Source organism: Pipistrellus kuhlii, unplaced genomic scaffold (assembly GCF_014108245.1).
Source record: "Pipistrellus kuhlii isolate mPipKuh1 unplaced genomic scaffold, mPipKuh1.p scaffold_m20_p_5, whole genome shotgun sequence".
NCBI classification, from domain to species: domain Eukaryota; kingdom Metazoa; phylum Chordata; class Mammalia; order Chiroptera; family Vespertilionidae; genus Pipistrellus; species Pipistrellus kuhlii.
In genome coordinates this window covers 74,257,707-74,282,254 of record NW_023425551.1, presented here as the reverse complement: position 1 = coordinate 74,282,254, position 24,548 = coordinate 74,257,707, and the positions used below count along the sequence as shown (strand labels likewise).

The 24,548-nt window shown below is 39.4% G+C and overlaps 1 protein-coding gene across 12 annotated transcripts in view; it reads left to right on the top strand.

Moving 5' to 3' along the window:
* UBR2 (ubiquitin protein ligase E3 component n-recognin 2) overlaps nt 1-24,548 on the top strand; it is a 111,344-nt gene that overhangs the window by 12,340 nt on the left and 74,456 nt on the right. For 10 of the 12 annotated variants that reach the window (XM_045573153.1, XM_036414328.2, XM_045573146.1 and 7 more), the window contains exons 3-5: nt 16,240-16,318; nt 19,992-20,105; nt 23,414-23,544. In XM_045573153.1, the coding sequence (XP_045429109.1) occupies nt 16,240-16,318; nt 19,992-20,105; nt 23,414-23,544 (324 nt within the window). Of the gene's footprint in view, nt 1-16,233; nt 16,319-18,530; nt 18,878-19,991; nt 20,106-23,413; nt 23,545-24,548 lie in introns of those variants that run through there. The other 2 variants (XM_045573151.1, XM_045573150.1) reach the window with 2 other exon arrangements.

The window sequence follows — 24,548 nt, the reverse complement described above, 5'->3', positions numbered from 1 at the left end:
CATCTGGAAGGTTGTTTGGCTATCCGGTTTAATTAGTATATTCTTTTATTATTATCCCAATAAATAAAAATCCAGGGTGCATCGTGTCCAAAGGCTCAACCAACCAGCAGTCAGTCCTACCGCTGCCAGCACAGTGACCCAGCACTGACTGCCGGAGAGAGGCCTGGAGAGGGAAGCAGGGTCTTATTTGTAGCCTCAATAGCAACTGTTCAGCCCTTGCCTCAGTCTTTTCCTCCAGGCCTGGCCAGCAGCCACACCTCTCTTTCTTCCCGGGCCTCTGCGAGGGCTGCTGATCAGCCCAGCCTCTCTGATTAGGCCCGGAAATAGACCCAGAGATGCTGACTGGCATAGAAACCGACCAATCAGAACCAAATCTGGTGAACTGTGAAGGCAGAACCTAAGATGGGGGCTGAGGAGGGGTTTTAAGGGCAATAGCAGTTTGGTATAGGTGTAAGAAAGCGTTTCAATTTTTTAATGACCGGTTTGGCAGTATAGTGTATATGGCTGGCTATCAGTCCAGATATGGGGATTATGTATTTTTGTCTGCCAAGAGTATCTCCTCCTGCTGAAAAAGGAGGAGATGCTCTTTACCTCCCCCCGCCCCCCATTTAAGCAATCCTATCCTATATAATCTATATTAATTATAGGGTAATATGCTAATTAGGCCAGGTCAACCAGCCATCTTCCGGATGTCTGACTTCCTTGTAGACAAAGCCATGGTGGTGGGGGCTAAGGCAGAAGCAGTTAGGGGCAGTCAGGCTGGCAGGGGAGGGCAGTTGGGGGTGAGATCAGGCTGGCAGGGGAGGGCAATTAAGGGCAATCAGGCAGGCAGACAGAGAGGTTAGGGGCAATCAGGCAGGCAGGCAGAGGCAGTTAGGGCCAATCAGGCAGGCAGACAGGTGAGTGGTTAGGAGCCAGCGGTCCCAGATTGCAAGAGAGAGGTCCACAGGGATTGGGCATAAACCGGCAGTTTTACATCACCCAAAGGGCAGATGCTTTGACTGATATCTGTGATGTGCACTGATCACCAGGGGGCAGACACTCATCACAGGAGATGCCAAGCTGCATTGACTTGGCAGCAGCAGTTCTTGGGTGATGCACCCCGGAACCAGAGAGGAGGGAGTCCAATTCTGGGGTGTGTCACCCAGGAACCACCCTCTCGCAATCTGGGACCCCTCAGGGGATGTTGGAGAGCCAATTTCGGCCAAATCCCCACAGGCCAGGTCAAGGTACCCCACCTGCCGGAGAGACCCCACTAACTCTGCAGACGCCCTTCCAAGCTGCCGCGCCACCCCAGGTGCTGCCAGCCAGGGAGGGACCGGGGGAGGTGTGTCCGGCCCATCTCCCACCCTGCCAGCCACCTTCTAATTGATTTCCTTTCAATGTGCATGAATCTGTGCACTGAGGCACTAGTGTAAATATAATTATCTTATACATACGTATGTACAAATATACATACAAAAGGGAATATCCTTTCTAATAAAAGTAATACGCAAATTGACCATTACTCCAACACACAAAATGGCCGCCCCCATGTGGACACAAGAAGGCCTCCACAAGATGGCCTGCAGGGGAGGGCAATTGTGGGTGATTAGGCCAGTAGGGGAGGGCAGTTAGGGGTGACCAGGCTGACAGAGGAGGAGTTGGGGGTGACCAGGCCAGCAGAGGAGGGCAGTTGAGAGGGACCAGGCATGCAGGGAAGGGCATTTGGGGACAACCAGGCCTGCAGGGGAGGGCAGTTAGGGGTAATTGGGCCGGCAGGGGAGTAGTTAGGTGTCAATCAGGCAGGCAGGCGAGCAGTTGGGAGCCAATAGTCCTGGATTGTGAGAGGGATGTCCGACTGCCCATTTAGGCCCGATCCCACTAGGGGGCCGTTGGACATCCCTGAAGGGGTCCCAGATTGGAGAGGGTGCAGGCTGGGCTGAGGGACAACCCTCCATCCCCTTCCCCTGTGCATGAATTTCATGCACTGGGCCTCTAGTGTTATATATACTGGATTAAATTTTCCTTTCTCTGATTAACAAAGTATTGACATCTATTCATATCAGCTGATATAACCAGATAATTCATTGTGTGGATGTACTATTAATAGAGACATTGCATAACATTTTTTTTTTTATAAAAAATTTTTGAAATTTGTGGGTAGGCTTCTGGATATCTGTGGTTATCTTTATCAGCATGGTTAGAATACCAATAGAGATAGAATGTCAGATCTCATTTTTTGTCTGTCTTTACAAAAACATCTTTGAGTCCAATTAAGGATATTTGGAGCAATAGAACTAGTTAGCTCTCATGATTTATAGATGAGGAAACTGAGGTTCATTTGTTCAGCAATGTCTTTTGTAGCCAAAGGAATCAGTTTCAAGGCATGTCTTTTTTTTTTTTAAATATATTTTATTGATTTTGTACAGAGAGGAAGGGAGAGAGATAGAGAGCTAGAAACATCAATGAGAGAGAGAGTCATCGACCAGCTGCCTCTTGCACACCCCCCACTGGGGATATGCCCGCAACCAAGGTACATGCCCTTGACCGGAATCGAACCCGGGACCTTTCAGTCCCCAAGCCGACGCTCTATCCATTGAGCCAAACCGGTCTCGGCCATGTCTTTTAATTTGCAATCTGGAGCATTTCCTCCATTTTTCTTTTACTCTCATGATCTGGACACTTTTGAAGATCACAGGCCAGTTATTTTCTAAATGTCTGTTAATTTGGCTTTGTCTAATAAACTTAATGATTAAAGTCAGGTTGTATGTTTCACAGAAATATCACAGAAGTCATCTATTCTCATTGTACCCTATCAAGTAGCATATGATTTTGATTTGTTTGGTAACTGATGATGTTAACTTAGATCACTTGATTAAGGAGATGCTGTAAACTTCACTGTAAAGTTACTCTTTCACCTTCTGTAATCAGTATTTTGTGGGAAGGTATTTTGAAACTACTATCTACTCCATTTCTTACCATTCAATTTATTCATTTATTTATATTAATATGTATTCATGGTGTCCCATTATTCTTTTGCTCAAATTTTTTAGGAGACCCTTCAAAGCTGTCTTCTTTGTTTGTTCTTTTTCATGTCCCCATCATTCTCTGAGTAATTCATTTTTCTTTCTGACACAAGATGTTTGGGGCACATTTTGGAATTTTCCCTTCCCCAACCCTAAAAGCAAACATTTCTCCAAGGTGCCTGGTCCCTTTTTAGTAGAGACTGTTGTTTAGAAATAATGTGTGCTTGTTGCTGTGGATATGCTACTAATCCCAGGCCCTCTCAGTGGATCTGTATCTGTAGATACATATTGAAAGAGTTACTGAAGACCATACATTTACAGTGATCTCTCCAATTCCAGTCCAACACCACAATATTCTTCCTTTGCATATTTGAAAGTCCCTTCTGATGAGCGTCATCCCCATCCTAAAAATACTTATTTGATCATGGTATATGACCATTCTCTTGCTGCTGCTGCTGCTGCTGCCACCCAGCTTTTACCCCATTTGAACTTTACACTCTGTGCTGGGCCTTGGTGGCTTTCCCCACATTCCTTATTATGGCAGATATAAAATAAGTTTTACTTTTAAATGCATGGTCCCTAATTCAATTCTGGCCTTTCTGTTACTCAGCTGGATCTATCTTGATAAGAATTCCAAAGTTGGTTTTTTTAATTGCTGTTTAAAGTATTACATATGTCTACCTTTTCCCCATTGACCTCTCCCCAGCCGTTCCCACAACCCCAGCACATTCCCTCACCCCCTACTGTCCTTGTCCATGGGTTATGCTCATATGCATACATACAAGTCCTTTGGTTGATCTCTTACACCCTCCACCCCCCTGCCTTTCCTCTGAGGTTGGATAGACTGTTTGATGCTTCTATGTCTCTGGATCTATTTTTTTCATCAATTTATGTTGTCATTCTATTCTACAAATGAGTGAGATCATGTGATATTTATCTTTCTCTGACTGGCTTATTTTGCTTAGCATAATGCTCTCCAGGTCCATCCATGCTGTTACAAATGATAAGAGTGCCGTCTTTTTTATAGCAGCATAGTATTCCACTGTGTAGATGTAACATAGTTTTTTAATTCACTCATCGGTTGATGGGCACTTAGGCTGTTTCCAAATCTTAGTTATTGTAAATTGTGCTGCTATGAATATAAGGGTGCTTATATCCTTTCTGATTTTTGTTTCTGATTTCTTGGGATATATTTCTTGAAGTGGGATTTCTCGGTCAAATGTGACTTCCCAAAGTTCTTGCTAGATTTCTCTGTGGCTCTCTCAATTCCATAGCAGCCACTCTCCAGTAAACTTAGAAAGTGTCTCCCTATGCATGTGTAGCCCAACCATCAGCTAAGAACTCATTCACTGGTAACCCTCACATAGACTTCTGCCCCTACCTGCCCCCATCCTTCACACATTCCATCTTTCTGGTATCCTGACCCTCAACTATTTCACTTGCCCCAAACTCTGATCTGGCCTCAGCGAAGCAGAACCTTCCTGCTCTGCTTAGACTCTAGTTTATTGTGCCCCAGGTGGGAATTTACCCCCTCAGTGAGTGCAGGGCCAATATGGGGTTCAGCTCATGAATTTCCTTTCTCTTAGTTATTGCACCCTAGTGCTGTCCCTTGAATGCCTGGAAGTAGTTGCCTCATGTATTCATCTAGTTTCATGGTTGTGTTCAGTGGGAGAGTTAGCTCGGTACCAGTTTTCTGTCATAATCTGAAATGGAAATCCCATAATTTATTTTAACAGTGGAAGTTAAGTTTATTGAGCACATTCTAGCTGCTGAATTTAATGCTAATCTTTCTATATACTCACATTTAATCCTTCTATAAAATTCTTAGGAAAGGGTGCAGAGTAGTTTAAGGGACTTCCTGTAGTTATGAAAATTGAAACCAGAGCTCTCTTACTCTAAAGTCCATGTTTTTCTTTTTACCTTTTTTTGAATCTCACATATTGGTCCATTGAATTTTTCACTTATTCTCAGTAAAATGAGTAAAAAACTGGAGAAAAAGACTGAGTTATTCTTGTGGCTAAATTTATTTCATTCCTAAATTCTGAGAAATAGGATATAAAATAAAGACAATTAGATAGTTTGGTTTGTTTTTTAATGTTCTTGCAAAAAAAATAAATAAATAAATTAGCAGCTCCTTTTTTTTGCTCATTCTACTCATCCCTGAAACTCTGAAATTCAGGAACTACTACATAGTAAGTAAGGGCTCTGACTCCTAACCAGAAAATCAAGTTGCATTGCAGTACTATTTTCTGAATCATGAAGTAATGCAAAGGATATTAAATAAAAATCATAATTAAGCTGGAGAAAGAGCTTTTGGTAACAGAATTTTGTGCTTTGCCTGATTCCTTTTCCCCTCATTATCTCAATAGTCTACTCTATATGCTCCTGTTTTCCAGTTGCATATGTTTGGCACATGTAATAGTGCCTTGTACTCATAAGGTGTTCAGCAAATATTTGTTGGGCAAATGCCTGCTATATTGTTCAAAATACAGAGGACAGTTTGAAAGATATTATTTTGCTGTTCCTACTTTAGATAAATTGCTTTCGTATTCCTATTTGTTCCATATTTCTGTACTCTCTTAGTGGCAATATCATATTTATTGTAAATCAGCTACTTTCTAGGCCTTACTAATAGTTATTATATAGGACATTTTTCTATTCTGAGTATGTAAGATTTTTTAAGCCAAATACTTGGTTTTCAGATAAGATATTGAACTATGAGTAATGTCAGAGGGATAGAGATAGTTTTGTTCCTTTTCTGTGTGGAAATATAAAGCACTAATATGGAAGAACCACTTAATTCCAGTAAGAACAATTGTTTATTCAGTTTCTTATTATTTTTTGTTGTTAATCCTTCATTGATTTTTATTTTTATTTTATTTTTTATTTTTATTTTTTTTCTGCATTGATTTTTAGAAAGAGTAGAAGGGAGGGAGAAAGAGAGAGAAACATCGATGTGAGAGAGACACATCAATTGGTTGCCTCCCACATGTGCCCAATTGGGACCAGGGATTCAGCCTGCAACCCAGGTATGTGCCCGAGATTAGAATTGAACCTGGAACCCTTCAGTCTAAGAGCTGGAGCTCTACCCACTGAACCAAACTGGCTAGGGCTTCTTACTTTTTAAACACTTGATTTTTTTTTTTTTAAGCAGAGTTCTATTTTAAAACTGTGTATTTTTAACGTGAATAGTCCAGAGGTTAAAAATCAGTGCTGTGTTAGTTTTAAAAATATTAGTTACCTTTAATTGTGGAGGTGATACATGAATGAAATTTTACTGTGCATATTGTAATTGTGGCTTTTTTTTACTTCATTTAATAATTTGTCTTAGCAATCTGTCAATATATATAAATCTATATTCTTTTTTTCTGCTGTGTTTTCATAGTAAGGACAAGCTATATTTTATTTGATTGCTCTATTAATCAAGTCAGAAATGGGGAGTATCTAAGCTCTCCCCCACCCCCAATAGCAAATAGTGCTGCAAAGAACACCCTGTACATCAGGGTTAGGCAAAAGTAGGTTTATAGTTACAGTACAAATACACAATCAATAAATAATATAAGAATAAACTTTCACATACTCAACTGTAAATCTACTTTTGCCAACCCCTGTATTTGTACATGCTTCAGTATTTTTCAAGGTAAATACCTAGAAGTAGAATTTCGATGCTATGTGTTATCACCGTGGCCTTCAATATTGGAAATTTCCTTTATTTACCCTAGTCTCTGACTTTGGAAAATGAAAGTAAATTGTTGGTCATATTTCCTGATAATCTAGTGTGGATTCTTATAATTGTCTAAAATGAGTCGTGATCATTTGCTTAGAGATTTGTGATCATTTTTATTCTGCACCAGTTTGCTTCAGGATCAAGCATAGAATTATATGGGGTACAACCTCAACTTTACATGGATGTTTTTGTTTAGATGTTAGGAAATAGTAGAACTAAAATATATTACTATGGGAATCCTTTCAAGTGTGGAAACTCTAATTTATATTACCAAAATTTTTGTTGTTGTTTTCGGGGAAATTTATGCATTTCGAAAGACACAAATTTAATTATACATTTTTAATAGTAGTTAACGTCATGTAACTCATGTTCTATCAAGAGATAGTACATTTCCATCTGACTAGAAATTTCCTTGTTAACAGGTCCAGCCCCTACATAACCACTATTGTTTGATATTTTCCCTTTAGGTTAGTTTTGCCTGTTCTAGAACTTCATAAAAATGAAATGATATTCTTTTTGTTTCTGGCTTGCTTTTAAATATCTATCAGATTTACCCACAATGTTATGATCACTAGAAGTTGGTTCCTTTTTTAATTGATGAGTGTTAGTCCATTGTATGAATGTACTGTAATTGCCCATAATTCATTGTCCTGTTGATAAAACATGTGGGTTGTTTCTAGTTTAAGGCTATCATGAACAAGGCTTCTATGACCTTTTGTTTGAACAACTCATTCTTTTTCTTTAGTGCAAATTTTTAAAATTTAAAGGAAAGAAAAATGATAATTTATTTCATAATTATATTAGCTTATGCCAATATTTTAAATGCAACACCCTATATAAGAAAAGCCTAATATTCTAAGTGTCTAGTCATCTATTCAACCAATCGAAGTGTAATATGCTAAGGCTGCTCAGCTACTCACTATGATATACACTGACTACCAGGGGCCAGACAGTCCAGTCGCTATGACATGTACTGACCACCAGGGGCAGATGCTTTGACTGGTAGGTTAGCTTGCTGTAGGGGTCCGGCCAGTCGGGACTGAGTGAGATGGGCCAGACATGCCCTGGAGCTCTCCCACAGTCCCTCCCTGGCTGGCCAACCTCCCACATCCCTTCCCAGCCTTGATAGTCACTGGTGGGGTCCCTCAGCCTGGCCTGTACCCTCTCGCAATCCAGGACCTCTCAGGGGATGTTGGAGAGCCAGTTTTGGCCCAATTGCGCAGGCTAGGCCAAAGAACCCTGCTGGTGCATGAATTCGTGCACTGTGCCTCTAGTATTAAAGTATTAGGCATTATTATTCTGTACTTCTATGTGTATATTATGCCAAATAACATAAATCTTGCATTATTAAAAATCTTCAGCTTTTCATGACACATTTTAGGAATATAAAGGATCTTTTAGACTGGAATCTCATACAGTGAACACTATTAGCGGATACATTAGTTGCTGGCTATGAGCATTTGTAAACAAGTCTTTTTGTGGACATACGTTTCATTTTTCATGTATTAATCCCTACAAATGGAGTTGCTCAGTCAAAGGGTCAGGTATATGATGAACTTAATAAGAAACTGTAAAACTTTTTCCAAAATGTTTTTTTGGTCCCACCAATAATGCATGAAAGTTTCACTTGTTCCATATCCTCACCAACATTTGATGTCTTTTCATTTTTAGCCAATCTATGTAGTGGTATCTCATTATGGTTTTAATTTTTTTTAAAAAAAAAATTCTCATCTGAAGACATGCTTTTTAGAAAATTAATTTTAGAGAAAAAGGGAGAGAAATATTGTTATGAGAGTGAAATATCAATCAGTTGCCTCCACACTTGCCCTCACTGGGGATCAAACCCACAACCAGGATATGTGCCCTAACTATCAATCGAACCCATAACCTTTCAGTGTTGGATGACACTCCCAACAAACTGAGCCCCACTGACCAGGGCATGGTTTTAATTTTACTTTTTCCTAATGACATGTTGGTGGAATTTTACATGTGTCCATTGCTCATCATCTGACTTCCGAAGTTTTGTTCAAGTCTTTTGTCCATATTTTTTAATTGTTTGTCTTTATTGAATTTTGGAAGTCTTTGTATATTCTTGGTACAAGTCATTTGTCAGACATTTCTGTGAAATTTTTCTCCCAGTGTGTGGCTTACATATATGGTATCTTTTGGTGACAGAAGTTCTAAAATTTTGATGAAATTCATTTTACCAATCTTTTCTTTTGTGATGATCGTATCCTGTGTTTCAGAAATGTCTGCCTTCTCCCACATGGCAAAGATATTCTCTCTGTTTTGTCTATGAACCTTGAAATTTTAGATTTTATGCCTGGGTCTATGATCAATCGCAAACTAATTTTTAGTGTATCCTTCATTTCTGACTGGTTCAGAAATGAAGGATACACTTTTATTTTATTATTATTTTTTAATATATTTTATTGATTTTTTACAGAGAGGAAGGGAGAGAGATAGAGAGCTAGAAACGTTGAAGAGAGAGAAACATCAACCAGCTGCCTCCTGCACACCCCCAACCGGGGATGTGCCCGCAACCAATGCACATGCCCTTGACCGGAATTGAACCTGAGACCTTTCAGTCCGCAGACCAATGCTCTACCACTGAGCCAAACCGGCTTTGGTGAGGATACACTTTTTTTATGGTTTCCATGTCCTTTTTTATGATGTTGAAATTCTCACTAAATTCCTTGAGCATCCTTATAACCAATGATTTGGTCTCTGCATTTAGTAGATTGCTCATCTCCATTTTATTTTTCTGAGTTTTGTTCTGTTCTTTCATTTGGGACATGTTTGTCTCCTCATTTTAGCAACCTCTCTGTGTTTGTTAGTTATTAGGTAGAGCAGTTATGTCTTCCAGGCTTGGTAGAGTGGCCTTATGTAGTAAGTGTTCTGTGGGGTCAAATGGCACAGCCTCCCTGTTCACCCAAGCTGGGCAGTCCAGATGTTTTCCTCCCCACCTTGTGGACTGTGTACACCTTCCTATTGTAGTTGAGCCTTGACTGCTTTTGCCACGTTAATGGGAAGGATTGACCCCCAGGTTGATCAGCTGGAAATACTGGCCACAATAGATCACCTGTGCAAGGGCCACCCCACAGTATAGGACTTACTTCAGCGGAGCTCTGAGTCTGCCCATTGAGTACATCTCATGGAAGTGGTTGGGCATCTTCAATGTGGTCTGAAGCTGTCTACCAGGTGGCTCTGGAGCCATCTGGGAGGTACAGGCCAAGGTCAGCCCCTGCCTGTGTTCTACCTGTTGCCTCCTGGCATGAGCTACAAAGCAATCTGCAAATGGCTGCTACTTGTGCTGGGCTTAGAGGTGTGGAGGAGAGCTTAAGCTGCAAACTAAGGCCAACTGCTGCTAGTGCCTGTTCTGGGGTCACTTAGCAAGAGGCATGGGGCACGCTCAGGCCAGATGCTGCTTGTTTGAGAGATTGTAGGAGAGTCAGAAGCATGAGTCGAGACAGGCCATTAATATGGAAGAGCCACTGGAAACTGCATATTTGGACCAAAAGTTGTGTGGTAGGGTCTCAGGAAATCACCAGGGCAGGGCTAACAGTGTTAGCTAGACTGATGAAAACTTAAATATGGCGCCCACCTGCTGGCTCTGTGGAAAAAGGCTTAGGAAAGAAACAATGGCCTCTGTCAGCAGTTGTCTGGGTGAAAGCCGCCCCTCCGCTCCCATCCTGATGCCATACAATTCAGTTCCTCCTCTAATGTCCCTGGTGCCCTTTGAGCTGCTGCCTTAATGTTAGAGCTCAAGTGGGAGTGAGTCCAAGCAAGTCTGAGTGCAGTTCCTTTTAGAGGAACTGCCTGGGACTCCATCAGCCCTCCATCTCCCTCAGCCTCAGTTTCCACTGGTTTTTATGCCAGAAGCAGTCACTATTACTTGTTGCTTACATCAGCAATTTTCAACCAGTATACTGCAAGAATTTTTAAAACATGCATTAAATTGACTATTTAGCCGAAGCTGGTTTGGCTCAGTGGTAGAGCGTCGGTCTGCGGACTGAAAGGTCCCAGGTTCGATTCCGGTCAAGGGCATGTACATTGGTTGCGGGCACATCCCCGGTAAGGGGTGTGCAAGAGGCAGCTGGTCGATGTTTCTCTCTCATCGACGTTTCTAGCTATCTATCCCTCTCCCTTCCTCTCTGTAAAAAATCAATAAAATTTATTTAAAAAATAAAAATAAACTGACTATTTAGTCAGGGACCCTGACCTTTTTTCCCTTAGATTGTCAAATTTTTAAAAATGACAATAGTCTGGCCAATGTGACTGAGTGGTTGAGTGTCAACCCACGAACCAAGAGGTTCAATTCCTGATCAGGTCACATGCTCGGGTTGCAGGCTCAATCTCCAGTAGGGGGCATGCAGGAGTCAGCTGATTATGATGTTTCTCTCTTATTGACGTTGCTATCTCTTTATCCCTTTCCTTTCCTCTCTCTCAAAAAAAAAAATAATAATAAAATAAAATAAGCTCTGGCCCATTTAACTCAGTGGATAGAACATCAACCTGCAGACTGAAGAGTCCCGTGTTCAATTCAGGTCAAGGTCATATGGCTGGGTTGCTGCTCGATTCCCAGTGGGGGGCATGCAGGTGATTCTCTCTCATCATTGATGCTTTTATCTCTCCTCCATTTCTCTCTGAAATCAATAAAAATGTAAGTAAATAAGTAAGTAAATAAATAAAATGACAACAGCCAAGACAGTAGCCATCCTGTGTAAATGAATCAAAATTATACCTAATTTTTTGTCAGATTAATAAAAAATATATTTCTTAGTGTACCACACAATTTTAATGATTAGTTTATGTGTGCCATGAGATGAAAAGTTTGAAAATTGCTGGTCTAGATCATTATTTTATTAGGAGGTAGCAAAATGGTAACATTCTAACTTATCTTTTTTTTCCTCCTTTTTTTAAAAGTATGTTTATTGATTTTAAAGAGAGGAAGGAAAAGGGACAGAAGGATAGAAACATGAATATGAGAGAGAATCCTTGATTGGCTGCCTCCTGCATGCTCCCTACTGGGGATTGAGCCTGTAACCTGGGCATGTGCCCTGACCGGGAATTGAACCATGACCTCCTGGTTCATGGGTCGAGGCTCAATCACTGAGCCATACTGGCTGGGCTATCATTTCTTTATTAGTTTTTTTAGTTTATGTTTAAAAACAAACAAACAAAAAAACATATTGATACAACATAATCCCTTATCAATTCTTTGAAATGTTGTAAAGAAAGAAATGGAGCCCTGTGTGGCTCAGTTGGTTGGTCATTGTTCTGTGTGCCAAAAGGTTGCTAGGCTCAGTTCCTGGTCAGGGCGCATGCCCAGGTTGCATGCTAGATCCCTGGTAAGGGATGTACAGGAAACAGCTAATCGACGTTTCACTTTCACATCGCTGTTTCTCTCTCCCCTTTCTTTTCTCTCTCTCTCTAAAACTCAATTAAAAAACTTAAAAAAGAAATAAAAGAAATGTCAATATGTACAGACTGTGTACTCATTTACCTTAAAAAAAACTTTAGCCCTGGCCAGGTGGCTCAATTGCTTGGAGCTCCGTCCTGTACACCAAAATGTTGCAAGTTCAATTCCCAGTTAGGGCCCATACCTAGGTTGCAGGTTGATCCCCAGTTGGGATATATACAGGAGGCAACTTAATAGTATTTCTCTCTAAAAATAATAAAGAACAGCAACATATCTTTAGGTAAGGATTAAAAATTAATAACCTTTAAAACTTTAATAAAAAACATAAGAAATGTTCATGGACATGATGATTTACTCTTGTAAGAATGTTATAGCTCCTGAAGTTTATCAATAAATTCCAAGTAATCTCTGTCAGAATTTTAGCTATATATTTTTTGAGGAACTCTATAAACTTATCCTCAATAATATGTGGAAAAATAAAGAGTTTATAAATAGCTAAGTCAACCCAAGAAAGGGGGAATAAAGAGGAATTTCCCCTACCAAATGTTAAGACATAGTACAAAGCCATAGAAATACAGTGTGAACAAATAGATCACTCAAATATATTAGGGAGCCTAGAAGTAGAACCAAGGATATGTGGAAACTTATATTATGAAGGTAATACCACAATCAATCTTATATAATAAAAGCCTAATATGCTAAGTGTCTAGTCATCTGTTCCACCAATTAAAGCATAATATAGCCGGCTCATGGCTGGTGAGTGCAGCGGCAATGGAGGGAGCCTCTGCCACCTCTGTAAGCAGCACTAATGCTGTCCAACTGCCACTTCCTGGGCTTAAGCTGGCAGTCAGATATCACTGAGGGCTTCCAGACTGCGAGAGGGAGCAAGCTAGGCTGAGGGACACCCCCTCCCTTGCAAATACACCAATTTTGTGCACTGGGCTTCTAGTAGATAAAACTATTATTTGGTAAGTGGTGCTGATAGGGGGAAGCTCATTGTATGTAGAAAAATAAGCCTATCTCTAGTCTATATCCTATACAAAGGTAGACTCCAGATGAATTAAATACTTTAATGTGGAAGATAAAAGCAAAAGGTTAATAGAAAAAAATTTAAATTATTTTTATGACCTTGTTTGGAGAAAGTCTTAAAACCTCAAGTCACAAACCAATTGGAGTGTGTGTGAGTGTGTGTGTGTGTGTGTGTGTGTGTGTATAAAATTAATTGCATCGAAATAGGGAGTTCTGTTCAACAAAGGACCTTACGACAAAATTAATACATAGATGACAAATGGGAGACCAGTATTTGCAATGTTTAATATTGCCATTGATTAATGTACTTTAAACTAGATTATACAGGGAACTCCTATAAATAAGCAATATATAAGTAAGCAATCCCAACAGGAAAATGGGCAAAGGATAAAAACAAGTTGTTTTTAGAGAAGGAAGCACCCAATGCAGTAAGCATATGAAGACTTGCTCAAGCATATTGGCAGTCAGGGAAATGCAAATTTAACCATTAAGATATGTTAGTCTGACACACATTAGAAAACCAGATAAAGCCGGGACCGGTTTGGCTCAGTGGATAGAGCGTCGGCCTGCGGACTGAAAGGTTCCGGGTTCGATTCCGGTCAAGGGCATGTACCTTGGTTGCGGGCACATCCCCATTGGGGGGTGTGCAAGAGGCAGCTGGTCGATGTTTCTCTCTCATCGACGTTTCTAACTCTCTGTCTTTCTCAATTCCTCTCTGTGTAAAATCAATAAAATATATTAAAAAAAAAAATCAGATAAAACCAAGTACTAATGAAAATTCAGGGCTATTAGAACCCTCACACACTGGTGGGGGTGTATGTAGGCACTCTGAACAGTAGCATGGCACTCAGGGTAAGAACTTTTTGACTTAGCAATTCTGCTCTTGAGTTTATATACCAAAGAAAGTCTCAGACACATCTATAAGAGAACATTTACAGGGATGTCCTTATAGCATCTTTTATAATAGAAAGTCATTGGAGGTAATCTAGATGTTGGGCCCAGAAATAGTGGAGAGAGAAAATGTTTTGGACACAGGCCATGGCATATTGTCTAGCAGAAAATCAGATGTACTCATACAAAATAAATGGATCATGTTACAGAAGTGAAAAAATAAAGAATGTGATACATAACAGGAAGATTTGCATATATTAAAAATATATGCATTCAAAAACATTTCGCAAGAACATCTATATAATAGCCTATGCGACCATTATATTATGGCAATGACCAGAACAACTGGTCAGTATGATGCGCACTGACCACTAGGGGGCAGACGCTCAACACAGGAGCTGCCCCTGGTGGTCAGTGCACTGCTACAGAGTGAGCATCGCTCTGCCAGAAGCCAGGCTCACAGCTGGCGAGGGTGGTGGCGGGAGCCTTTCCCACCTCCACAGCAGCACTAAGGAGCAGTGAGCAGACGGGCGGTAAGGAATGAGGAGTCCCTGACTGTGAGTGGAATGATCGCTGAGGGGTCCCAGACTACAAGAGGGCACAGGCTGGGCTGGGAGATACTCTCCCCCACCCACCATGCAGGAATTTTGTGCACCGGGCAGCTAGTATGAATAAAAAGGCATACAATAAGCACATTAGAATGGTTTGCTTATGAGGATATAAGAACCAAGGATAAAGGAAGTTTAAAGATTTTTCATCATTCCCCATCTCATTTCATGGCATTAGAGAGATTCTCTTATTTAAGATTAGAGGCCCAGTGCATAAAATTTGTGCATGGGTAGGTCCCTAGACCTGACTGGTAATCAGAGCCGATCAGGGCCTTCCTTCTAGCTGCCAGCTGGGGCCTCCCTTCCCCAGCTGCCAGCTACCATCTAGGGCCTGCCTTCATTCCTTGCTGCCTGCTAGCAAGCTGTCGAACTCCTGAGGGGACAATTTGCATATTAGGCATATATATATCTGTAGATATATCAAACTGGCAGTATGATGAAAGCAAATGAAATGAATGAGGACAGCACTGTCACAGCCCATCCATCTTGTGGAATTCTTTTGTTGTCGTTGCTGTTAATCCTCATCTGAGGATTTTTTTCCCCCCGTTGATCTTTTAGAGCACATGTGTCAAACACAAGGCCCGTGGGCCAAATCCGTCCCGCCAGGCCTTGCAATGTGGCCCGCACCGCGCTGTCATCACTGCACTCCGCTGCGTTTCCATCACAATGACAGTTTATGACTGTTCAGTAAACCAGTCGGCCCGCGATTTAGGCTGGATTTTAGATTTTGGCCCCTTCTCTGATTGAGTTCGACACCCCTATTTTAGAGAGAATGGAAGAGAGAGGGAAAGAGAGAGAAACATCAATGTGAGAGAAGTTCATCGATTGGTTGCCTCCTGCCTGAGGCCTGACCAAGGCCTGGGCTGGGGAGGAGCCTGTAACCAAGGTACCTGCCCTTGACGAATCAAACCTGAGACCCTTCAGTTTGCAGGCTGATGCTCTATCCACTGAACTAAACTGGCTAGGGCAGCCTTGTGGAATTATTCTTCTCTCATCAGGATATCTTAGAAACCATATGTGTTGTATGACCACCAGATATAATGACCAAATGAGGCCACACATGTCAGTCTGTACATTAATCATTTAAACTGTTTAATTTCCCTTTTAAATTAGTTAAAATTTAAATAGAAATACCAGTTCTAATAGTTTATCTTTCTGGGGGTGTACACATACCACTTTGAAGACCATTGATTTGAAACACCTGTTTGAAGGAAGTTACTTAAAATTGCAAGATAAAGTTTAAAATCTACTCCATAACATCTGTGTGTTTTAATATAAAATGTGATTTCCCTGAATCTTTGGGGAAAATTACCATTCTAGTAATATGTGCCTTCAAAGACTCACTAATACATATCCAATATGAGAAACAGATTCTTAAGCTGACTTCATTATCAAAGATCTGAGAGATCTTTGGGAATAGTATTTCCTTTCTTTTAACATTAAGACAGTTCACTATTATTGCTTTCTAGAATGGAATCCGATATGAAGTATTATGTTGTGAAATATGCAGTGATTTTTATGACACTGATTTTTATTTTTTCTCTAACTTTACAGAGACTGTGCAGTTGATCCAACTTGTGTTTTATGCATGGAATGCTTTTTGGGAAGTATTCACAGAGACCATCGATACAGGGTTAGTAATGTTTAGATAATAACCATACCTAGTATTGAATTTTATACTACACGAGATTCATGCACAGGGGTGGGGGATGTCCCTCAGCCCAGCCTCCACCCTCTTCAATTGGGCCTAAACGGGCAGTTGGACATCCCTCTCACAATCCAGGACTGCTGACTCCCAACTGCTCACCTGCCTGTCTGCCTGATTGCTCCTAACCACTTCTGCCTGCCAGCCTGATCACCCCCTAGCTACTCTCCTGCCAGCCTGGTCACCCCAAACTGCCGTTCCCTGCAGGCCTGGTCCCCCCATCCCTTCAACTGTCCTCTTCTGTCAGCCCAGTCACCCCTAACTGTCCTCCCTGCCTGCCATCTTGTGGTGGCCAGCTTGGGTCCAAATGGGGGCAGCCATCTTTGACCACATGGGGGTGGTATCTTGTGTGTTTGAGAGATGGTCAATTTGCATATTACTCTTTTATTATATAGGATTCATTTTATGCTTTTTTTAAAAAAATATATTTTATTTTTTACAGAGAGGAAGGGAGAGAGATAGAGAGCCAGAAACATCCATGAGAGAGAAACATCGACCAGCTGCCTCCTACACACCCCCTACCGGGGATGTGCCCCCAACCAACATACATACCTCTGACCAGAATCGAACCTGGGACCCTTCAGTCCGCAGACCAACGCTCTACCTCTGAGCCAAACCGGTTTCGGCATACATTTTCTGCTTTTTTAAAATTCTAAGGTTTAACACTAAAATAGGAGAGTGTGATTTAAGAAATATATTATTTAAACACCATTAAACATACAATGGCAATGTAGATATGAATCTAGACTTTTTGAAACATGTAGTTTAAAAAAGACAACACAGATATCAGCTTCTCCATATTGGTTTTCAATTAATTTATCTTGATGTTTTTCTATGTTTATTATCTTCAAAACTCTAGGTTTATGAAAGGGGTTATCAAAAATTAGAGGATAAAGTTGAGTTAAAAGTATGAGAGGAAGGTTCCTAAAGGGGTTTGTGAGACAAGGAATAAGGAAAAGTGACAGGATTATACACTGAGTGGCCAGATTATTATGATCTCTGAACGCATGATAGGCTGGCCACTCAGTGTATATCCTATATGATAAAAGGCTAAGATACAAATTACCCCCTTGACTAGGAGTTTGACCAGCAGGCAGCTGGCCAACTGCCCATGACCCTCCCCCTGGCCAGGCTGGCCGGACCCCACCTATGCACGAATTCATGCACGGGGCCTCTTACACACACACACACACACACACACACACACACACACACACTGAGTGGCCAGATAATTATGCGTTCAGAGATCATCATAATCTGGCCACTCAGTGTACATTTAAAAAATGTTCTATTTATTGATCTTCCTCAGAAGATTTGTCATTTCTTAATATTAAAGAGGCAGCTACTACAGTGTAGAAGAGGGCTCAACTCTAAAACATAAGACCCTCTAATTTTTTTTTTTTTTTTATGCTATAATGCAATCAGTACTTTAAAAAAATCAGTTTTGTTTGCTTTTAAGTCAAGGACATGAGAAAGGCAGATTATTATTAAGCCTATCTTGCTTTCTCTACTGAGAGTTCAAAGCAGATCAATGAACATTTATAAATTAGGGAACTGTTAGTAACTGGAGCTTTTTTCACCCTAATCTCAAATAAAATGGTAGAGAATATCAGTGTCTTATTATTTCAGGAGCCCTGTTGGTTCAAGACTTTTCCTCCTATTTGTTTTTATTCATAGAACCCAAATACTGGTAATAACAAACTCCTTGTATGTTTGTGTTCTTTTTATTTTACTAAATTAATAAAAGAATCCCAGTTTCCTTTAAGCTGTTTGCCTGTCTTCTGGAAGAGAATGTGCATGAAAACTGTAGGGAGGAGTTATCACTTTTCAAATGCTTGCTTGCCCGTCCATCTTTCTTGACAAATATCTTTGCAGTCCCTGAGAATAACTGTCGTTTGTGGGTTTACATTAATTATTTGTGATATGTAACAGATTGTTTGGGCAAAATGTATTAAGGCTGATCTAAAATTTGCATTTAAACATTTCTAAACTCTCAGAATTTTTTAAAGAGCAAAATTTCTAGTCTACCAATGATTAACTAACCGATTCTGTCTTGCCAGATTTCTTGAATCATTTCCATATCTTAAAAGAATAAATAGTTTCTTTTGCTCCTCTCCATTCCTTATGTGGAAATGCAAAGACAGGTCATCTGAGCACAAAGTAAGATGGTGGCCATCTACAAGGCAAGAGAAGAGGCCTCAGGATGAAACCTTCTGGCTGGCACCTCTTACCCTTCCCAGCTTCTATTGTAGAATGGCTCCTAATTTCCCTGACCAGAAGCTACTATAGCTATCCCAGACATACTGCCTAGTAATTTTTTGCAAATAGTCTTTCAGTTTAGCCATAACTAGTCCTGCTCATGCCTGCAGAAGTGTCCACCCAGTTCCCCTGTTTTTCCTGGCAGAGGGGATGTCAGCAGCAGCAGGATTCCTCTCCTCCCTGGGCTGAACTCCATCACGAGCTCCTAGCTTCTGGGCTGTCTCCCTGGTTTGTGTCAACCCCACCCCCCTTTTGCCCTCCTCCCTTGTTCCACCTACCCATCCACCTTTACATGTTTCAGTGCACTGATCTCTCCGGTATGTTTGTGCACTGAGCAGGAAATCTTTTGTTGTGATGTGGCTGTAATTCTCTCAAGGGGGAGACCAAGGGGACCTCTCAGGATGCCACTACTCTGATACCATTTTAACTTTATTTTTGTGTAAGGTATAAGAAGGTGGTCTAGTTTCATTTTTGTGCATGTATGTGTCCAATTTTCCCATCACCATTTATTGAATAAACTGCCTTTAAAAAAAAAGTATAAATAATTCTTGAACCCTAAAAGTGGTGCAAAGGTATTTTTGACCAGTCAGTCCACTTTTGTATTTCCTGAGCTTCCTTCTCAAAGAAGGCTATTTAGGGAGTATAAGAAAAGAAAAATAAACTATCTTACTTCCTCTAATGCAAATGCACACTCTTCTTGGACTATTCTAGTTCTTATATCCCTTGACTCTGCTGTATTACATTATAGCACTGTAACCTGCTAGCATAGAGGCCAGCATTATACCAATTTAGTCAAAATCCAGCCCCCAAACCCTTATGATTTCCCTAACCAAGGAGCTTATGTATGTGGGCATATCTTATCTCTTTAAAATATCTGTAGTGGCCGAAACCGGTGTGGCTCAGTGGATAGAGCGTCGGTCTGCGGACTGAAAGGTCCCAGGTTCGATTCCGGTCAAGAGCATGTACATTGGTTGCAGGCACATCTCCGGTAGGGGGTGTGCAGAAGGCAGCTGGTCGATGATTCTTTCTCATCGATGTTTCTAGCGCTCTATCCCTCTCCCTTCCTCTCTGTGAAAAATGAATAAAATATATTTTTTTAAAAATATCTGTAGTGTACTAGTTCACCACAAAGTAGCTTATTTTATTTTGAAATCACTTATATTAGCTTATAGGCTTATTTAAAATAAGCTTTAAAACATTGAGAGGTTTGCCATTTTTAAAATTTCATCCCTTTAAAGAAACTTAAACACTCTAGCAATGTTATTTCCTTAGTACTTTTCTTTTAATCTAAGAGCCCTCAGCAAGCACTTAATGACAACATGCTTTATGATTTTTTTTTAAGATGACAACATCAGGAGGTGGAGGCTTCTGTGACTGTGGTGATACTGAAGCGTGGAAAGAAGGTCCTTACTGTGAAAAACACAAACTTAACACCTCTGAAATTGAGGAAGAAGAGGTAAAAACTATTTTCTAAGTTTTGGTGTTGTTTTTTTTAAGGAAATACTGTTTTAACCATGAGTTTAAAATACTTTGAGACATAGGAATATCGTTATAATATGAGCAATGGATAAGCAAATAGTCCTGTCACTATTAATAGTGACCAGGTATACTTTAAAAGTTTTTTGCATTTAATGATGCCATACCATTGCTAATAGTACACACTTGAAATTCTGGAAATTTAGTTTAATTCAACTTTTTTTAAGTTCTCATTTATTATTGAAGGGATTACTTTCCTATAAGTGTAGACCACTTAACTTAGTTGGTTTTTGTATATTTGTGTTGTAACTAAGACTTTGTAGGCCAGATACCTGTCTTTCCTATAGCCATACCTGGCAGCCATTTCTAATAGTCATCTGGTAATCAGTGACACTGGATGTGTTATGCAACCAAGTGTAGAGATGATAGCTCAGTACAAATTATACTCACTCCATCTGTACATATCTTCTGTAATAAAGTGTTGGCCCTGTATTATTTTTCCCTAACTGATATTAAGGATATATTTATAACTACTGGTCAATAAATACTTGACTCTCTGCTGCTGTTTGTGACAACTTGATGTTTGAGTCAAGATCCTTATTTCAGCCCTGGCTGGTGTTCAATCATTAGAATGGCAGTTTGAGCACTGAGGGGTCATGGGTTTGATTACCAGTAAGGGCACATACCTGGATTGCAGGTAGGGTGCATGCAAGAGGCAGCCAATCAGTGTGTCTTTCACATCAGTGGTTTGGTGTGTTATTTTTTCTCTCTCTGTATTCCTCTCTCCCCCGCCTCATTCTTCCCTCCCTTCCACTCTTTCTAAAAATCAATGGAAAAAATATCCTCAGTCCACTTTTGTATTTCCTGAGCTTCCTTTTTTTCAAAGAAGGCTATTTAGGAAGTGTGAGAAAAGATGAGGGGAAAAAAAAAAAAAAAAAAAGATCCTTATGCAGATTTTATTTTTAAATGGCAGAGAGATGAATACGTTCAAAGTACTTCTATGTTATTAGTAGGTCTAATACAGATTTGAGGCTTAAATAATCTTCTTGTTGCTCATACCTTATAGGTCTCAAATATTTTCACAGAACTACCAAGACATTATGGTGTAGGGACAGTGTCTTTCAGACTGTGTTCCACTATGTTTTGGACAGATAAAATTGTGCATAATTATTCAGTGCTATAGAAAACGTGTATTTTGTGTTTTATGTGCTTTGTCCAAGTGTTCTAGAATTTGCTACAGAGAGACACCATGTGGTCAGGGTTTGGGATTTCTTCACTCCTTTTAGAGCAGCTTCATTTTTATCTCATACTAGAGGCCCCGTGCATGAAAATGCATCCCAGCTCAGCCTGCCCCCCCTGAAATCCGGGAGCCCTCGGGGATGTCCTATTGATTGCTTAGGCCCGCTCCCCCAGTGTGCTGGGACAAGGAGCGGAGGTGGAGGCTAAGTCTGCACTTCTTGATAGCTACCCTACTAAAGTATGAGGGTAGGGTAGCTATCAAAAAGAGCAGACTTAGGGTAATTTCTTGAATCTTAAGAATAGAACAGCAAGATCATTTGGCTGAAGCTACCGGCCCTTCCTAGAGAATATATAATACTCCACAGAAACTTGCCAGAGAATAAAACCTCTGGACTCTACCATTTAATTCCTATTTAAGAATTCAATTAAGAAAAATGAGGTCTTCAGGGATAAGATTATAAAGTAAGATAAAAAAGACCAGTGGCCTGGTACACAGATTCATGCACATTGAAAGGAAATTAATTAGAAGAAATATTTCAATATCACCATTCACCATTTCTCTATAATAGAAGTGTCAGAGTTGAAAGAAAATTAGTAAATTGTATATGAAAATAATATATAAGTTGATTAATAAATAAATAACATGATATAACAACAAAGACATATAAAAACAACATTGATAAAACAATGACTGATCAACTGATTAAACTTATTTTAATATCTCGCGCTGTATACCATATTAAGAGTAAAAACACTTTAAGTGCTTTACTAATTTCCCTTGTGATGAAGTATTTAAAACTTTAATGTTACACACTCTCCAACTCAAGAGAAAGCAACATATAACTGACCGTGTGCGAAAACGGGTTCAGGTAGGAATATTCCTACTCTGTCTAGAGTTTGTCCTTGTGATTTATTAATAGTCATTGCAAATGCTGGCATCACGGGAAACTGTCTTTGAATTAATTTAAATAGGAGGCCTGTGTCAGACAGGGACAAATCAATTCTTGGAATCAGAAATGAAGGCTTTAAATGTATCACGCATGTGTGAGCCAACATTTATTTTTAAACTAGAGATCCAGTGCATGACATTCGTGCACTGGGCAGTTTGGTGTACTGACAACACTCCAACCAACAGAGTGTTGGCCAGGACTTTCCTTACTTTTTCTTACATTCTTCAAGTCCTAGAAATCTTTGTCCTTTTTGTCCTTGTCCCTCAGATTCTTTTTATCTCCCATCTCCATTTGGATTCTACCAGTTCCACTAAGCTTATCTTTGTGAAGCCTTATGCATATTTGCAAGAACGTGCTGATTCTCATTCTGTGATGTTGGAACATACTAATCTTTTACTTGAGACATGAATATAACATTAATTAACCATTAAGCTAAATAATGTGCTTAGATTTAAGATAAAACATTAAGTTTAAAAACATTTGCCAACCATGACTGAAAGACACCATGATAAACTTAGTACATATATGTTTAAGTAGTATTTTTTTTATTAACCTAGAAATTTAGTAATTTTACTGTTAAATATAAATAAGGAAGCTTCCTGTTACATGCATACAACTTGTGAGTGATTCTTATAACATCAAAGAGCAGTTTTTTGACCTTGTTGACTTCTCATCTTCGTAATCCTCAAAATCAGGTTCTTCTTTATTTTGTAAAACTAAATTGATTGTCCTTGGATAACATTCCTTTGTTTATTCTGGAAATTAAGGATTAGGAAGCTATGAAGATGGTTTGATATTAGGTTTTAAAGATCCTGGAATATCATTCTTAAGTTTTTAGTTTTATTCATTAGACATTGGAGTGCCATTGAATATTTTGGTTCAGTTGGTTTCAGAATTGGGATTATAATTTAACAAAAACATTTTAGGAAGCTTGATTTGGTAGGATGTAATATACAGGATCAAATTGGAAGAGAAGCTTAAGCTGAAAAATCAGTCAACTTTTTACAGTAATATTTTGAGAGATGGAGGCAGAATGGGAAAGAGGAAAATTAATGTGCATTTAACAAAGTTGTATTTTATTTTTATGCTCTTTTTTCAGGATCCTCTCATTCATTTACCAGAAGATGTAATAACAAGAACTTACAACATTTTTGCTATCATGTTTCATTATGCAGTAGAGATATTAACCTGGGAAAAAGAAAGTGAATTACCAGCAGATTTAGAGATGGTGTAAGTACAACCATTTACTTTTTGTATTTGTATGTATTTCCTCACACTCAGTTTTATCCATTTTTATTCTGATTTCTCGTGTTAATTTTAATATAGCTAGGATAGAACATAATCTTTTCTTTTGCAATAATTAATTTTCAGCAGAACAGTAATCTTGATTTTATACTTTTAAAATATGTGTGATGCACTTAATTGGTAGCAGTTTCTCCCTGTTAGTTGGCTGACTTAGTTGGTTTTTTAGCCATATTTAAGCTACGTCAAAGCTCAGGCATAAACAATTTTCTCTTCTTTGTGTGATAAAACAGGTAAGTTAATTCTACAGTTCCTTTTATTGTGTCTATCAGCTAAGATTAGGGAATGAGCTCTTTGATGTGAGTTTTCTGCTTTGACTAAATGCTCAGTCATTTTGATTCTAAAATTTTATAAAAATATATTCTACACTTTGAGCTTCTTTTAGTGTACATCTAACATATTTACCATTTGTACTTAGATTATCGAGGAGGTCACAAACTTGTGAGTGGAAACTGTATTCTGCCATAGCTCTATTAAGGCTAAAGGCTTACTTTTTCTTGTGAGTGTGCTTGCCTTAGGCAGTCTTCTCTTTTACTTTTAACTCTAACCAGGCTGTCAGAATTGTTTTCATAGTTAAAGTTGAGTGCAAGTTGGAATGAGAGTCTGAAGGACATCGGTGTTAGCTCTTTTTTATTTTCTCAACAGCAATTCAGATAAGTAGTTGTGGGTTAAGTGTTTTAATAAAATATTGAAAATTAATTAGTACCTCATGACTTTATCTTCATGTACTTCAAGTTGGGAACCATTCATTGATCTAAGATAATAGAAGAGTTTTATTTTTTATTTTTTTGTACATTTGTAGGTTCAGGATACTAGCATAGAAGAAAAAAGAAACTTCCTTCTTTGTACTGTTTTCACTTCTTAGTAAATCCTTCTATCAAATTTTTCTACTGTTCATCTCCATTACTACTACCGTGTTTCCCCGAAAATAA